Source organism: Equus asinus, chromosome 17 (genome assembly GCF_041296235.1).
Source record: "Equus asinus isolate D_3611 breed Donkey chromosome 17, EquAss-T2T_v2, whole genome shotgun sequence".
In the NCBI taxonomy this organism is placed as follows: Eukaryota; Metazoa; Chordata; class Mammalia; order Perissodactyla; family Equidae; genus Equus; species Equus asinus.
Genome location: NC_091806.1, coordinates 1,485,330 through 1,499,999, shown reverse-complemented (window position 1 = coordinate 1,499,999; position 14,670 = coordinate 1,485,330). Strand labels below are relative to the sequence as shown.

At 47.3% G+C, this 14,670-nt stretch overlaps 1 protein-coding gene across 4 annotated transcripts in view; it reads right to left on the bottom strand.

Annotated features, from left to right (window-relative positions):
* Positions 1-382: 382 nt before the first annotated feature.
* EHF (ETS homologous factor) overlaps positions 383-14,670 on the bottom strand; it is a 40,200-nt gene continuing 25,912 nt past the window's right edge. For 3 of the 4 annotated variants that reach the window (XM_014851059.3, XM_014851055.3, XM_014851056.3), the window contains exons 4-9: positions 13,574-13,636; positions 10,827-10,895; positions 10,640-10,708; positions 5,319-5,381; positions 3,880-4,075; positions 383-3,773 (exon numbers count right to left, since the gene is read on the bottom strand). In XM_014851059.3, coding sequence (XP_014706545.1) covers positions 3,674-3,773; positions 3,880-4,075; positions 5,319-5,381; positions 10,640-10,708; positions 10,827-10,895; positions 13,574-13,636 — 560 coding nt within the window. In that variant the 3' untranslated portion in view covers positions 383-3,673. The remainder of the gene's footprint in view (positions 3,774-3,879; positions 4,076-5,318; positions 5,382-10,639; positions 10,709-10,826; positions 10,896-13,573; positions 13,637-14,670) is intronic. The other variant, XM_014851058.3, reaches the window with a different exon arrangement.

Genomic DNA, 14,670 nt, shown 5'->3' with positions numbered 1-14,670 from the left:
AACCCAAAAAGACTAAAACTTAGAACTGCTTTATACTTAAATAGCAATTTATATCATATAAACATATTCATAATCTTCATTGGTTAAAACATGACAAAGGTTCATTACTGGCTTCTTGTATCAGATAATTCTCACAGTTCCTCATAAGGCAACAGAATTCTTATCCATCATATATTGACTTGCAGAACCAAACAGGCTGTTTTGGTTTCATTTCAGCACAGGTAGGAAGGCAAACTAAACAGTCTCACAGTAAAATGTTCATCTAATAGATAACACATCCTTGAAGGTTTGGCATTGTGTTCTTACCCCAGTGAAGAAATGGTTCACATCTTGATTATGGATGTGGCTCCCAATCGAAGAAGTCTTCCAGAAGACATTCATTCGTTAACTCAACAAATATTTATTGAGCCCCTGTCTCATGCCAGGTACTGGGAAAACATTATTTATAAGACACAGTCCCTGCCCTCAAAGAGCTCACAGTCTAGCAAGGCAAAAACATTGAGGAAGGACCGGCATGTCCAAAGGAAAACACATAACCTGGGTCTGCCCTGCTCAGAAGGCAAGTTCAAGGAGCTGTGGGTATGTCCCCGGGGGCCAGGGCCTTGCTCAAGTTTCATCAAGTCAAATATCTAGGAGCCTCGGATCATCTGAGTCTGGTAAACTCTTAGCAGTACATTTCCTGCCTCAGGTTTCCATGAAAACTACAAATAAGAGCCCACGCCTTTAGCTTAAGGAGGGTTCAAGAAGACCACGTGTAGTCACCATGTGAGCATCCAGCACAAATGAGCTTCTCAAGTGAGAAGCCGTGTGTCCCCCAAAAGAAGGGGGCTTCACCCGATGCTGGCTTATCTTTGGGATTTTGCTCTCCCTTTCAACACCATGGTGGGGAGTATTTGGTTCACACCCCGCATTGGCATGGCTCAATTACCTTGAGTTCTCCAAATCATGAACAGCACATAGAAAATGCACCAAACTCAAGCCAGTAGAGAGATATGCTGAGATCTTTATACTCCAGCCTATTTAAGTAGGAACTGGGTGCCAAGAAACTGTCACTTTCAAGAAATAGCACAATCTGTTGATTACCTGCAGAACTGTCCCCGTTGGTACTCCCCAGACTCACTCACCACCTAGCAAGGCTTGCTCTTCAACAGAGAGGGTGCAGAAAGAGCCAAGGCCAATTTGGAAGAAGGTGAGAAACTTACTGGTTTGGAGAAAGGTAAACTCAGGGAAGGATCTAGCCACTTTAGGTGGTGAACTGGCAAAGCCAGGGAAGGGCTAGCAGAGAGCACATTAGCATATGTCCCTAATAACATCACACAATCCAGACACACAGAGACACACGGACATTAGGTGTTTACAGCAATTTAAATATCTGGATGTTTAATTCATTCTGTGGGACGTACAGTCAAAGGCTGGGAAGGCCTCATAGTTCTTTAGCCTTGCTTGGAAGCAAGGTGTGTCTTTTATGCAAGAATGTCTCAGATCTGTGCGGCTCATTGTTATTTCTCTCAGGTCCCTCAGTAACTGCTACTTGACAACACCTCTGTGGAGGTGACCAAGCTCGACAGAAATCACAGTAGGCTTGGTAGTACCTTCAGAAGGTCATCCATCTCACTAAGTTTCTGCTTCCAAGGTCATCACCCATGATGGTTCTCAGTATAGTTGGAACAAATTCTTAATTCTTCTTACTTCAAGACTTCTGAATGCAGGACAAACACTTTGCAACTTTGCCTGTGAATCACTCACCCTGCTGGGTAAGTGCTCCATCAGTTGGTGAAGAGCACTCCCTCTTATTGGTAGGAGTCTTCATCCTCCTATTATTGCTCAAGATGGAGAGGCAGGAGGGAGGAGAAAGCCAAGGACGTGGGGAACCAAAAAGAAAAGTCGCAAAAGGGATCTGGACAGTCAAACCCAAAGTGTCCACAGGCTCCTGTTCCTCGCAGCTTGCAGCGCCCAACGACAACTCTGCAGGTGCCTCAGAACAAGCCATCGTTGAAGACCAAGTCCACCTCCTTACTGACAAGCCTCCTGAGCTGAGTTTTCTGTTTTTCTTTTCCATCCTTCCTTTCTTTTCCATTTCTTTCTTTTTTTATAAAACATCCCTCTGAAAGCAAATGTGGGCATTCACTTTAGGATGAGTTGCTGATGAGACAGGAAAGAGGTGCTCCCAAAGAGGAAAGATTGTAAGAATGAACATCTGCAAAGAAGACTTTCCCGGAACCAACTCCCCCTCTCCCTCTCCCCCTCTCCCTCTCCCTCTCTCTCTCTCTCTCTCTCTCTCTCTCTCACACACACACACGCACACACACACACTCTTCTCTCAGCGTTTCCTCCTACAGTATGATTTTGAGTCTGCTTTGTTAATCCCATTGCAAACGTCTTCTACTATAGTTCTTGCTGCGTGATTATGTTTAATTTATCTGACTTTGGCTCTCATCTGGGCTTCTGAAAAGAAGTACCTCTAGATATTTCAACCCATTGTCCCTACCATTTTAAAAATTAAAAATAGGTTGACTTTGAAGTCTTGCTTCTGCTTCACTCTTGGGACTAAAAGATCTCACACATCTTTTTGTTCTGAGAATAAACTACCGTCTTCATCTTAACTGGCTACATCACTGGTTCTCAATCATGGGCAGTTTTTCCCCCCAGGTGACATTTGGCAAGGTCTGGAGACATTTTTGTTTCTCACAACTTCAGGGATGGGAGTGCTACTGGCATCTTGTGAGAGAGGTCATGGATACTGCTAAACAGCCTGCAATGCACAGGACAGACAAACAATGCACAACAAAGACTTATTCAGCCAAAAGTGTCAATTGTGCCAATTGAGACACCGGGGACTATAGGAATCCAAGAGCAAACTCATCACCTCCTCCTTTTTCTCATTTATTTTTAAGCAATTGGGATAAAAATAACCAAGGCCGGACCCTTTCTTAAATAACTAGAAGTGAGCAGAGGTGGCAATGGAAGTTTTTCACCAGTCATCCAAGGGGGAGGAGGGAAGACGTTCTTGGCATCAGGTAAATCATTTCTGAATGAGTATGAAGCCCCCCACCATTATTCTTCTCGCTGATTTAAACATTGCAAGTCACAGGATTATGCAGTAATTACAGTCCGGCTGGATTTTGGAAGTCCTCATCTTCCACTCACTGGCTCCGAAAGGTCGGGTTCCACTTCCCAGCGTTCTTTGGTTCATCCCGTCAATCTGAGACGCCGGCGTCCATCCAGCAACCGCGCCCACCTCTCTCGTCGAGATCACGTGGATGCTGGTGTTCGGAGCACACGTCACCTTGTCCTAAATCATTTTTCAGATAAAAACATTTAATGCCCTCTGATTTTTTTTCTTTCTCTTGGCAAGAAGCACAAGGCTGCAAACCCTGTTTCTCTTGCAGTGGAAAAGAACTTCACAATAGAGGCCAAACACGTCACAGCCACATACAGCATCATATTTCACAGAAAACTGTGTACGCTTGTTCCCCAGATAGGACATACTTCAAAGTAACAAAATAATTTTATCAACTGTAGTGTTCCTTCTTCCCGTTAGAAGTAGATATTTTTTCCCCTCGTGGTACATAAATATCAGAGAAAAGTAGTCTTTGAGATATTTATGTCCAGGAGTTCTGGGTTTGTTATCCTTTGGGGTCCGTCTTGGTTTGTGTTCAAAGTGTTGGCAGCTTCAGTTTTCGTTTTCTCTCCATCCACGGGCATTCTTCCCAAATTTATAAACCAGCCTTCGTCCGTCCACACGTTCCAGAATTTCCCTTTTGTAGTAATATCTGTAACAGAGGACGTGGCATAAGGGGGCCGGTCAGATAAGACTGCGAGGGACACGGCCGGCCGTGCGGCCCGAGCGTGTGCGGGGCCCGAGCGCGTGCTCCTCACCTCATGGCTCGGCTGAGCTTCTCGTAGGTCATGCTACTGTTGTTCTTCTTTCTTCCCCACAGCTGGGCCACCGCCTCCGATTTCAGGAACCTGAAGATGCCCTCGGACCGGTCTTCCCACTTGATTAGCCCTGGGTTCTTGTCTGGGTTCAGGAGGATGTCACGGATGAACTCCCACAGGTGAGTCCCTCTCGGATCTGAGGAGAAGCAGAGAAAAAGAGGGTCACGGAGGCCGAAGTCACAGCGAAGCGGCAGCCGAGGGGGCGCAGAGTCGGGACGTCTTCCATCGGTCAGGAGAGACTCAGTCCTCCCCTCCCCTCCAGCAAAGCCGGACCACAGAATCACCAAATATTAGATATAAAAAAACGCGTTTGAGGATGAGCCAGCCCAATTTTTTATTTTCTAAATCGGGAAACTGAGACACAGATAATTTAAGTGACTTGACTTGACCAAGGTCACACAGTAAACTAGTGGCAAAGCCAAAACTAGGGAACAGATCGCACACAGCCTCCAGCACCGGGGGACGGTTCTTCTAAGTACTGTTGACACATTGCTCAGGATTCATTTCAGCTTTTTATTTCCTCGGAGAGCAACTTTCGACCACGTTTATTTAGTCCCTCAACCAAGTGAATCGCTCCCACCTAGTAACTGTGCTTCAGCTAAACACAAGTCCATGGAGTTCTAGAAGTTTAACTTCTGGAAAATATCGGGGGAGGAAGGTCGTGTCGAGGGGGCCCATTTGAAAATGAATCAGCGCCGGTAGTAAGATTAGGAGCCAAATTCAGCTCACCGTCAGTAGACCTGTGACATGCAACCCCCAGGTGTTAATTCAGTTCTGTGGGGTGACCTCATGTAGCAGATAGTAAAGATGTCCCGTCCCCTCTAATTTCTACTGTCCATTGTCTTGGTTTCTTTTTATGCCCCCAACTCCACGTCTCTGGCGTTTCGTGTACTGTCATAAGGTTTTGTTATTGGGGAAATAACAAAACGACTCCCCAAGCACACTGTTGAATCTTAGGAATAAACAGTCATTTCTTGGGACAATCACTCCACTAAGGCAGGAAGGGAACAATCAGCAAAAGAAAAAATAATGCATCTCAACTGTTTCTTCCCAACTTTCTCCTCTTCCCATCCTTTTTTCTAGACAGAGGGAAATCGCTAACCCGCACCCACAGGTTCATATTCACGGGGTGTCTCAGATGTGGAACAAACATAACAGCACGAGAGGAAACACTCGCTGGGGCTCCGCTTTGAGAAACAGTGGGGGCGGGGCAAGCTACTGTCCAGCAAGTGCTGCCTGCATTTTCTCGCCTCACCTCGTCCGGGGCAAAGAAATGGAGGCAGCAGGCAGAGGCGATATTTGTCTAAAAACAAGTGGCCTCCAGTTACACCCAGCTTGAAGGGAAGAGCCAAGAGCCGTCGGAAAGCCAGCCAACTTACTGTGTTTTTTGGTGTGGGACTTGGCGGGGTGGTCTTGCTCCTTTTTCATATCAGGCGACTCTGCTAAGGGGAAAAATGAAAGCAGCTTAATTTACTTATTTCCTATAATCATCATTTTCATTCACTCACCCACTCATTTAACCAATATTTATTGAGTACCTACTGCCTGCCTGGCACTGTTCGCATATGTGGTGTATGCCAAAACAAAACAGAGATGATAAGTACTGTGGAGAAAAATATTGCAGCATAAGAAATGGGGATAGAAGTATAGAGATGGGAATAATTTACAATTTAATATAAGGCAATCACAGATCTCTCTGATAAGGGGACCAGAAGGATGTGATGGAAGCAGTCATGCAGAGAGCTTGTGGAAGAGCCTTCTGTGAGTGAGAATTATAAGCGCAAAGGCCCTGAGGTCGCTGTGTGTTTGGTATGCCCACAGAACAGAAGGAGGCTATGAGTAAGGGGCAGCGGGTAGGAGCTGAGGTTCACATCACTAAGGCTTTGTGGGACGTTTCTGGATTTTAGCTTTTATTCTGAGAGAGAGGGAAAGCCAGAGGAGGATTTAGGTAATTGAAAGGTTGGAGGTGTTTTTACATAATACAAAAATGTAAACATTTATAACAAAGAAAGATGGCATTTAAACCAGAGGAGTGCCCATTTTTGGTATGCAAAGTTATATTTTAATCAGCCTGACAAAGGGGCCATTGACTGGCCTGAGCTCAGTACAGAGGCCCATGGTGGACTGTGGAAACACACATTAGTTTAACAAATGACTCATTTTGGTAACCCTTGTGACTGACACCAAAGAGGGGATGACAGAGGCACATCTGTGAAATAAAACTTCTTGCAAAGAAATGATCTAGCACTGTGTGTGTGTGTGTCAGTGGGCCCTTCGGGAGTCAGGAGGACCAAGGCAGATCTTAGCAAAAAATCTCACAATCAAAAATTGCCAGTTTTAATACAGAGCAGTATCTAAACACAAGCCAATCCTGTTAAGAAACTGGGCCAGGGGCTGGCCCCGTGGCCGAGTGGTTGGGTTCACGCGCTCTGCTGCAGGCGGCCCAGTGTTTCGTTGGTTCGAATCCTGGGCGCGGACATGGCACTGCTCGTCAAGCCACGCTGAGGCAGCGTCCCTCATGCCACAGCTAGAAGGACCCACAGCGAGGAATATACAACTATTTACCTGGGGGCTTTGGGGAGAAAAAGGAAAAATAAAATCTTTGAAAAAAAAAAAAAGAAACTGGGCCAGTCAAATGCCCCTCTTTTGTGCCCGTTACTCCAGGGTGTCCTAACCTAGGGTTCGCTGACCCATGTGTGGTCTTCAAGGGCATTTTGGACTGACTGAAACTGGACGCAAAAGGAGAGGGTCCATAGCATTCATTCCGACTGTCAAGAGGGGTCCATTATCCAAAACAGTTTGAACAGCCCTTAGCTACTAATTCAAATGGTTGAGAAGCATGGCTGCTGTTGGTTGAGCACTTACATGAATCACCGTATTTAATTCACACGGTAACCCTATGAGGCAGGTACTATTATGAGCCAAAGTTTACAGCTGTGGAGGAACCGAGACACAGAGAGGTCAAATGACTTGTCTAAAGCCACACAGCCTGAAAGTGGAGCCAGGATGTGAACGTGGTTTGAACCCAGAGGCACTTTACTCATAGCCACTATTCTGTGCCACTTCCAAAGAGGGTGGCACATAGCAGATTTCACAGAAGTCTTCCCTGCCAACAATCGAGTTTGGTTCCATAATGCTCTGGTTGGTGAGAAAAAGTAATTCCAATTTGATGATTCCATATTTCCCAAGGTGCACGGACACATTCACGGATCTGATCACCCAGCTTGTCACGACTCAGCGCTCCCAGCAGTTTCTCCAAAACCTCTGGCCGGATGCAGGAGAGGGATTTCCTAAGATCTGGTTAGAAGAAAAACCTCTTCTTCTGGTTAAGAATTTCTCCCCTAGCGTTGTCAGCAGGAGGGCTTGCACCTGACTTGGGTTTCTCTGAAATCTCAAAGGACAGATTCACAGGAAATGCAAAGAGACTCCACTCTCCCTCCCTGTAGGTTTCAGGGTGAGGTTGCAAAACCCCATCAGGATGTGACAATATTGCGACAGGTCTGGCACGCACCCCAGTTTCCAAGTGATACATCAGTCTGACAGGGCCACGTTGTTCTGCAGACAAAGAGTGGCATTTACCCAGCAGGCCACAAGCAGAGCCCGTTTCCAAATGGCATCCAGGAGGGATGCAGGGCCATTATTTCAGAGCCAGGGGTGAACTCAGAAAAACCCAGGCGTCTTTCAGCTTATTGGCCTCAGCCACTGTTTAGGGTTCCAAGCCGACATAGAATCAATTACTGGGGGTTAGGTTACCTTCGTGAATAAGATGGAAAATTTGGACCCTCTCCCCAGAAAAAGGCACATGTGTGTACACTCGTGAATATCGGTGAACAGTTTCAGGGGTTGGTGGCTCACTTTGGAGTCCACAGTCTCTAGATTAAAAAACCCCAGACCAGATAGAGCACGAGGGAATTTTCTTTTTGAGATGTCAACCCTTGACCCAGGCTAGACTTCCTTCCAACTACCATAGGAAAGAGCAAAAGGAAAAAAAAAAATCCCCAAATAAAAATGTTTTCGCCATCATATGGAGGAATATGCAACCAAAGGCAAGAGAAAAGCTCAGATTTCTGCCAGCCTCCCCTTCCCGTCCCCAGTGTGCGAGGCCAGGCTGTGGAATCACTGATCTCCTTAGTCTGACATCTTTTGATCTGAAATCTCACCTGAATATGATGGCCTCTCCCCCATGTCTACCTCTCGCCCCCAAATAAAAGTCAGACCCTTTGAAGTTAGCCATGTGGTGAAGTGAATCATTCTTATAAAATAATGGCTTGCTCTGGGGAAGTTGTCCGGCTTGGCTTTCTCTCGCTCTGCCCCCAAGGCACCTCAGGCCAAGGTGGTGTCCGGAGGGGCCGCACCAAGCCACGGGCTGATGATGAAAGTCCCAGAGCGTGACTTCAGCCGGGCTGCTTCGCAAGAAGCGAAGATTAGAAGTATTTGCATATGATTCAGCTGTGAGCCATTTCTTTACGGGATATACAAATTTCAGTGTTATAATAGACTGTGCCGCCCTAGCTTGAGGCTCAGCAAGTCAGTGAATAAACACATCAAGCCTGAGTTGGCGTGATTGGCTCGGGACTATCGGGCAGATCAGGAACACTGGTGGCGGCCATTTTATGAAACAGGCAGATGACAGAGAAATCAAAACAAAAGCCGGCTTCCCAGCTGCGTTTATCGCAGAGGGCATCAGTTTACGTTGGGCCTCGCCTTTGCTGGGGCTTGTGACTTGCGTTAGAGCATAGAAAGATGTTTAACTGCACTCAGTTTAATGGGAACTTGAAATCTAAAGACTCAGACAAATGACAAAGGTCTTTGCGGGGGTTCTGGTCCCATTTGGTAGAGACTGAACTATTCTGAAAGGAATTGGCCCATACAAGGCTGGAATTAACTATCCTACTGGAGGCTGTTCCTTCAGAGAATTTACCAACCGCAGACAGTGAGTTGGTTCTTTAATACTTCCGACAGAGATCCTGGATTGCTTCTTTCATTTTCCAGCTGGGTTGCAACCGCAGGATAGGAATGGGGGGTGGAGGATCAAGGATCAAGGGAGATGAAGAAGAACGGGTTTGTAAAGCCCTTTCTAAGAAGGACTATTCAAGAATAGAATAGGTGGAATGAGGAGTAGTGAGTGGCCTACGACTGCAAATATGAAAGCAGAAACTGGCCCCTATTGATTCTGAGATTCTAGAAGGTAAGTCAGGACACAGAAGAGAGAAGGATGGTCTGGCTGTGAAGGCAGTAGAGCTATGACTATGGCTTTTAGGGTTCCCAGGAGCCTCAAAACCTTAACAACCCCTGAGGCTCAGGAAGTGGTTGGTTCAGCTTTATTCTCAGTTGGAATCTTTTGCCATAAGCCAAAGACCCAACAGGAAGGACGTGGGAGGCAACACCTTAGGAAGCTTGAGAGGAAGTCAGAGGGGGAGCCGAGCGGGCAGTTTCCTCGGCTCTGAAACCCTGAGACTGGGTGGCAATGACTGCCACAGAAATTTCGCCGCAATTGGCTCAGTTCTCCCAGAATGGCCAGCACACTGCAGAGCCTTTCCAGTGTTTGATCTGTTTCTTAAGTTCGACAAATGCTTGCAGTGACACATAATGCTAGGGGCCGTTGAGGGGAGGGGGAAGTGGAGAAATGAACTGGCCTCCTTCCTTAACCTCAATTCCAGAAGCATTTACACTGGCTCCCAGTTCTGTCTCATTCAAGGGGCTTGATCCGAACAAAACCTCAAACCAAAAGCTTTCATTATTTCAGTTCTCAAAACATAATCAACAAAAGAAAAAAACAAAGGCGGGAGGAGGGGTTGTTGTTTGATTCTGTGCTTTCTTTCACAAACACTCTTCTAAATCCCAGTTCTGAAGTTGCCCCAAATTCAATTCCACGAAAAGAGCAATTCCCTTGTGACAAGTGTAAGCTCCATGTCATAGACCCACACAGATCACAAGTTTGCACCCAGATCAAGGGATAACATGCAACCCCCTCTCCCCTCGCCGTGCACTCTGCCTGCCCTGTGCCCGCCAGGGCACCTGTTTGTAAGGGGAGGGCAATACAACTGAAAGCCGCTCGCCCGGACCCCAACAGGCCAGCACTCTCACTCAGTGGAACCCTGGCTGAGGGTCACGGACAGCCCCCAGTTGCACCCAATGTTAACCAAATACAACTAACGTGAGGTGGTCTGAATAATTAGAGAGTCCTGATGAGCCATCAGGGCCAGACTTAAAAACTGACTGAACAGTGTGATTCCCAGGGTTCTGGAAATTTCCAATTGCTACTCCTCTACCCAGTCACCACAGGTTCACTGACCTCTGAGTGCCACTGTTAGAACTCTTTCTCTAAAGCCAAATATAGTCTGTTGAAAATCAAATAGAACCTCGTTCCCCCCGTAAGAATATCCACGTATGAGCAATTTTATCAGACAGTTTCCCAAGAGCGATTTTTTGTGGAAAGAGAGTTTTTGTTGTTACAACAGAGCGACTTGGTTTCACAAGAGACCAACACTTTGCCTAGAGGCATCCTTGCTGGTCAGTTTCAACGTACAAATTTTGACTCAAAAGCAGATCTTTTATAAGTAGGAACCCCATTCCTTTCCTAGCCCTTTAATGAGACAGACTCCAGCAAAGCAGAAATGTAGGATGTCGGTAATTCTCGTTAATTCTCAATAAGCACTTGCATGAGGCACACTCAGCCTCAGATGTCAGGACAACTTACCGACAGGAAGGTGACCGGTGGTTGTCATGGAGATCTGGGCCCGGCAGAAAGTTTTGCTGTCCAACAAATCTATGGCAATAAAAAGATAAAGGACATTAAGATCCCCCTCCTTACAATATAAATTCTCAGCTGTTAGAAAAACAGAATCAGAATGTAAAAGGGCCTTAAGTATTGGGGTGTTAGTTACCTACTGTGCTACCATAGTTGGCATCATATAAATAATTTTCTTCTTTCCAGGTGTTCATGATGGAAGGGTCTAGAAAAGACAGAAAGTGGGAATGGTCAGCAATCACCTTCCCCAGGTTAAGAGATTGCCTTTTCTAACTCACTGCTCCTCAGAGAATCACGGGGTCTAGGAGGTGGTGCTCAGAGAGAAGGGAGAAGGGTCAGCTTCAGCCGCGTGTTACTTTACAGTAATGTTATCCTATTTTCTTCCAGTGTCCTGGGGGAAATGGACTTTCTTATGGCCCTATCCATGTGTTCTGCATCTGCTCCATTTGTAGGGAAGTTGCCACCATGGGATCCTGTCCTAATCAATACTTTCCTGGGAATTTTCCCAGTCTGCACATGGCAGGGGTTGGTTTGGGAGCTTGACATTGTCTTGCATCCTATCATATAATTACCAGAATATTTTTGACACGAGGACAAAAAACACCTTGTTAGGGACAAATAAATTCATCATTAATGGACATCTTTTCCTAGTCATATCTTCCTGGGAAAATTAATGATGTTCCCTTCAGAAAAAGTCTAGTCGGTCTTATCACAGTTTCTTCATTGCTGAAATCCAGTCTCTCCTCAAGTTGGGTGACAGTCCCCTCCCTCCGAGTTCTCTCCAATTAGCTTAAGGGATGACATAAAATTCTCAGAGCAAAACTAAGGAGAAGAGGAGGAGAGTGTCCCCAAATCAAACAAACAGTTTTTAAGAGTAGGACCCCATGGCCTCAGCTTGGAAAAGAAGCCCTCCCTCTCTCTCTCTGTCTCTCTCTCTCAATCCATCTCTCTCTCTATCTATCCATCTTCAGTGTGCTGGGCAAGCACAACTCCCTCTGACTGACTCTTTAGATTTCAGATTCAAAGGAAACTCCCCTCCATCTACTCCAGATGAAGCCCACCTTCTACATAACCCCCACCTCTGGGCTGGCCTCCAACAGAAGCACTTTCTTTCCTGGCTGGCCAAGAGCTATTAGATCTGGCAGGAGTCCCACCTAGTCCCCACCAGGAGCTTCCTGCTCCCCCTCTTCACAGATGGGGTCTGCCCTGAGCTCCCTGGCTGCCCAGGTCCTGAACTTCAGGGCTGGGGTGCTACGCCACTGGCTGAGTTTCCTTTGTTTTTACAGCATAAATGGGATAAAACCTGAGTCACTGGCTAAGTCCTCCTGTTTAGGACATAGGGATTTAGCTGGTATTTTAACTAATAGCTACATGTTTGGGCACCCCAAGCCCAACCCCTTGGGGTTACACCCTCTTCTCCTTGTTGGGTCACCTCGTACACCTGTTGTTGTCTCTGAAAACAAACTGAACCAAAAGGGTTTGGGGGCGTTGGTCCATCTATGAGCCTCTTCTCCCCTCCCAGGCGGGCCTGCTTCTCCACCCTTGGGTTCAGCCTTTCTGAACTGGCAGCACAAGAACATCTGGACGGTCAAGGAGGGATTATCAAGTTACTTGGGACCTCTTCAATATTACCCTGGCTCCTCTCACGGGGCTGCCTGTCAGGTTATGGTGAGGAGCACCATCCTCTCGGCCAAGTCCTGTGTCTGCCTCCAGCACAGTCAGGCCCATACAGCACAGACCATCCGGGTAAACCAAGCCCTGGTCTCTGGGGGGAAGGGCAAGGCTAAGAAAATCTAATTAACATGCTTAGCAGCTATTGTTTTTTCTTTAATAATGGTAGACTAACCCCCTTATAAAGGAGTAAATAACTGCATGGAGCCAATTTCAGCCCCAGGTGACTCACAAATCACCCAGGTCAAATTCTGTCCTTGGTGACTGGCACGCAACCCTCAGGGAGGCCTGTGGCAAACCCATCAGCCCACGTGGCTCGCAGTCTCACTGATGTGGACGCCAGGAGCGGCCCTGGAGCAGTGGCAGCTGCACAGTTTAATCTCGGCCAGTGGACTTTGGGGGACTTGAACAGTTCTCCCTGGACTGAGAGGGCATAGGCCAAAAGTCAATATGCAAGGAGCTCCGACTGGTGCAAGGCCAGCTGCTGCCCGCTGCAAGTCCAACTGACTGACAAGAGTCCCCAGGAGAGAAACTGGGACAGAGGAAGCGGGGCTGATGGGGCAGGGGGAGGAGAACAAGAATGAATGTAGATACTATGGGACTGCAGACCCTCCTCAGAGCCCGGAATAGTGTCTTTAATCTAAAAGCACACTAAGGCAGGAGCTGGGTTCTGCAGCTGCCTTTGGACATCCCTAAGGAAGCTCCAAGGGACCCCCAGAAACCACAGCAATGACAACAGCAAGTCCGCATCTTTCTCCTTTCTGTGAAAGACATTCCCATTACGGGAGGAGAGGAGAGGAGACACTGTCATTTCCTCTTCTCTCCTTTGGCTTCTCCTAACGTGGCCAAGTCCAATTCCCTGAGTTTCTTTGTGGTGAGGACGAGGCCTACCTACACTCTGTGTTTTTCCTAGCTCCTGGACCAGAGCACGGGTGATGCCCTGACCAGCAGTGGGAAGCAGAGAAGTGTGGGCAGAATTAGATGCACCATCAGTCTAGACATCAGAAACAGTTGCCAGGCACTGGTCCCAAGGTCAAGGAATGAGGCCCATGGCGGGGTAGCCACTGGAGACAGCCAGGGAAGAGGTGTCCCTGGGTCTCCTGCCACTGTGTTGGCTCTGTCCTGCTCCCACACTCTCCCCATGCTCCCTCGGAATCGTCCTCCCCAGGGCTTCACCCACCAACGGGGCTGCCTGCCTCTGCTGCTACTCACCGGCTTGCTCCGTCTTGACGATGACATTGTGTGTGGACTGGAACAGGTCACTGGTGCACTGGCCTGAGAAGAACAGATTGGGAAGTCAGAACGGGCCCATGCGGAGCCCAGACTCGATGCTTAAACACAGACGGAGCTGGCTTCTTGGAAGAGCTCTGCCAATCCCACGGCCTGATCACCGCTCGTTGCTTCTGGGAGCGGCTTCCCTCTCCGCAGCTACCAACTCAAGCCTGGGGTCCCTGGCCCGGCAAAGGAGTAGCTGGGGCACCCACATCAGATGAAAGACTTTGGCCTTGTATAGGGAAGGCAGCCAGTGTGGTGGAAACAGAACTTCAGGAGTCAGAAGTCCAGTTTTTCCACTAACAGAGGGCAGGCACGTCACCTTTCTGGGTCTTGGTTCCCTCATCTGTAACCTTAGGGGAATAAACTAGAGAAGGTCATTAGACAGCCTCTAAGGTGCTTTCCCATGCTAAGATAGGATATGGAATGAAGACACAAATATAGGCAAAACCATTTTAACTAGCTTGATTCTTCTTTCATCTTAAATTTAATTGGCCTCATTTTGATTAGGTCCAATCCGTGAGACACGGCCGGATGAGTGCAATGATGCTGCCCTCGTTTATGCCTTACGACTCCTCTCCATGTGCGGTATGTAAAAGCCATACATGCATGTGAATGAGTCTCGCATGTTTCTCCTGCCCAGACAGATGATAAATATCTCAGGAGAAGAGGTCATGCCTTTAACCTCTCTGACTTTCAGTTTTCTTATCTGTAAAATAGGTACAATATTTATTTTCCCATAAGGTCACTAAATGAAGCAATTCACTTAGAATGCCTAGTGTAAGTAAACAATCAATACATGTGACTTAATAGAATGTCTGCAGAAAGGCGAACAAGGAAACAGAAGTGAGAAATCTGGTCACGAGGCGCTCAGAGGCCCCAGCAGCATGCAGGAGGACCAAACAAGTCACAGAAGGTCAAAGGCAGAAGGTCAGAGACAGCCACGTCACTCCGCCGGCCTCTTGCCTCGGGCTTCAATCAGGCATAGCTTTAAAGAAGTGGATTTAATTGGAGGTGGGGATCTAAATATTTTTAAT